Source organism: Triticum aestivum, chromosome 2B, assembly GCF_018294505.1.
Source record: "Triticum aestivum cultivar Chinese Spring chromosome 2B, IWGSC CS RefSeq v2.1, whole genome shotgun sequence".
NCBI classification, from domain to species: Eukaryota; Viridiplantae; Streptophyta; class Magnoliopsida; order Poales; family Poaceae; genus Triticum; species Triticum aestivum.
Genome location: NC_057798.1, coordinates 648,423,892 through 648,426,239, shown reverse-complemented (window position 1 = coordinate 648,426,239; position 2,348 = coordinate 648,423,892). Strand labels below are relative to the sequence as shown.

At 61.3% G+C, this 2,348-nt stretch overlaps 1 protein-coding gene across 1 annotated transcript in view; it reads right to left on the bottom strand.

Moving 5' to 3' along the window:
- The window catches only part of LOC123039364 (probable metal-nicotianamine transporter YSL17), a 9,448-nt gene extending 7,762 nt beyond the window's left edge, over positions 1-1,686 (bottom strand). Inside the window, exons 1-2 of the mRNA XM_044462564.1 lie at positions 1,295-1,686; positions 696-1,217 (exon numbers count right to left, since the gene is read on the bottom strand). Coding sequence (XP_044318499.1) covers positions 696-1,217; positions 1,295-1,658 — 886 coding nt within the window. The 5' untranslated portion in view covers positions 1,659-1,686. The remainder of the gene's footprint in view (positions 1-695; positions 1,218-1,294) is intronic.
- Between the last annotated feature and the right edge of the window lie 662 nt (positions 1,687-2,348).

Sequence of the window (2,348 nt, the reverse complement as noted above, 5' to 3'; positions counted from 1 at the left end):
GAATCCAGCGAAGGGGCCGACACAGGCCCACACGGCCCGTCACCGACCAGAGGGACCCGGCCCACGGACCGGGGCACCAACGCAAGACCCGATCCCAGATCTAGGGTTTGCGCTGGCGCCGCCGACGACGTGGAAGGGAGGCACTTGGACGGCGACGAACCGAACGGCACCGCCACCGAGGAGGATGAGACGGGTGAGGCCATGGCGTCCACCCCCGGGCTCACCAAAGAAGGATCCGCCGCCCAGGGAGCGGCGCGCCGGCGCCCACGGCCAACACGACGCCATCCATCCGGGCCCGCATCAAGCGCACACAGCCGGCCCCGTCCCCCCGGAGCAAACTTGCGCCGACGGCCCGCCACCAATAACGGAGGCAACCCAACCACCGATGCCGAGCGAGGAGGAGGGGGAGTCTCAGGATCAGAATCGGAGCCAGAGTCGTCGGAATCAAGGGCCCAGAACTTGTTGGCCCGTGGCGCTGCCAGGGCCACCGGACAGGGAGGGGGGAACGCAGGTGGGAGGGGTTCGGGCCCCGCCGCCGGCGGATAGCCCGGAGAGGAGCACGAGGGGAGAAGGGAGCAGGGGAGCGAATCTGACTTGGACGCCGGGGACAAGGGGGAACCGCAAGCCGACGGCGTCCCGCGGGAAGGGAGCGAGGGAGGGGAGGAGAGAGCCATCTATCCGTCACCAGTCCCCCTCCTTCGTCTGGATGTACGGCCAGATGAGCCCCCACGAGACCAACGATCCCGCGAGCATCGAGATGGTGATCTTGTACGGGCAGAACATCCCGACGCCGACGTTGGTCATGGAGAAATCGAAGTAGAACCCTCGTTGAAAAGCGGTGAGGCCAAACACCGGGAACGCCTGGAAGCCACACCCCCTGCGGCCGGCGAAGAACCACTCGAAGATCGACCATGCAACGGTCCCAAATAAGGTCTTCAACAACATCACCAATTGCTGGCTGGCTTGCTTGGCGCCCTGGGGAGTGTGCATGGTGTTGATCAGGTGCGCCGTGGCCGTGCCGCTGGGGAACGTCAGCCGGCGGTGGACGATGAGGCTGTCCCTGAACGGCATGATGGCGAATATGCCGGCGAAGCTGGTGAGGAGGAGGAAGACGATCATCCGGCCGATCTGCGGCTCCTCCACGTTCAGGCCGTCGCTCCCGATGCCGCCCTCCGCCGAGTGCTTGCTCATCCCCAGAATGTACGTCCCAAACCCACCTGCACATACACATGATCAGTCAGCCCGCCAACCGGTGCGCATGCACATGCATGCTCAGAGCGCGCCGCGTACGTACCGCTGTAGGCGATGCTGGTGCAGGCGACGACGCACGTCTGGATGACGGTGTTCTCCTGGCGGGTGAAGGGCAGCTGGGACGCCTCGCAGCTGTCCATCAGCCGCATCCACAGGCGCGGGAGGAAGAACCCCATGAGGCCGGCGGGCATGGCGAGCGAGGGCGCGAAGCCGGAGGTGAGGGCCAGCTTCATGGCCACGACGCTCAGCGTGCACCCGAGCACGATGCTCACCCCCACGGACCGCACCGTGATCGTCTCCGACCGCGACGGGACGGACTCCCCCTCGAACACCCGCTCCGTGGACGGGTGCTCGTCCTCCATCCCCCAGAGGTCGTGGGTGCCGGCCGGCGGCGTCGACGGCTCCATCGCTCGGCCGCGCGGATGGCCGGCCTGCTTGGAACGGAGGTTCGAGGGGGAACCGCGCGTTCCAAACAAAGGCCGACTTGAAAACGCAACTCTTGGGTTGGTGGGCACATGCGCCGTCGCGCCATTTTTTGAGGGGTGCAGGGCCGTCACAGGTTAGATTTGGCCGCTCAATTAACGTGGTGATGCTAAACATAGCCGCGGACGTATCCCATTGTTGAGCGTTTCGTAGCTTAATATCCGCACTCACACTTGCATAGCTATCTTTCGAGTGAACGATCATAGGTTTCCTAAGTATAGCATTTTTACTAGATCATACTCCATCTCTTTGAAAAAGCTTATCCCTGATGCTAGATATATCCATTTAAGAGACAAACTTGTGACAAGCTTTTTCGAACGAAGGGAGTACAATCTATTTAAGAAAGAGTAAAATGCATTAGCGGTCCTAATTCTTTTGCAGAAATGTCAAGTGGGTCCTAAATTTATGAAAATGCACACCCCAGTTCCAAATCTTTCATAAGTGGTTCATTGGAGGTCCTATTAACGTCTGACCCTGTTGACCGGCTGACGTGGCCCTTTGACCACCGCCATGTAGGCAATATATTTTGCACAAAACCCCCTGTGAAGATGTATCCTCTAATATCATGGACCTCCGGCCTCCTCCGTGCTGCTAGGCTGCCACCGCCATCTCTC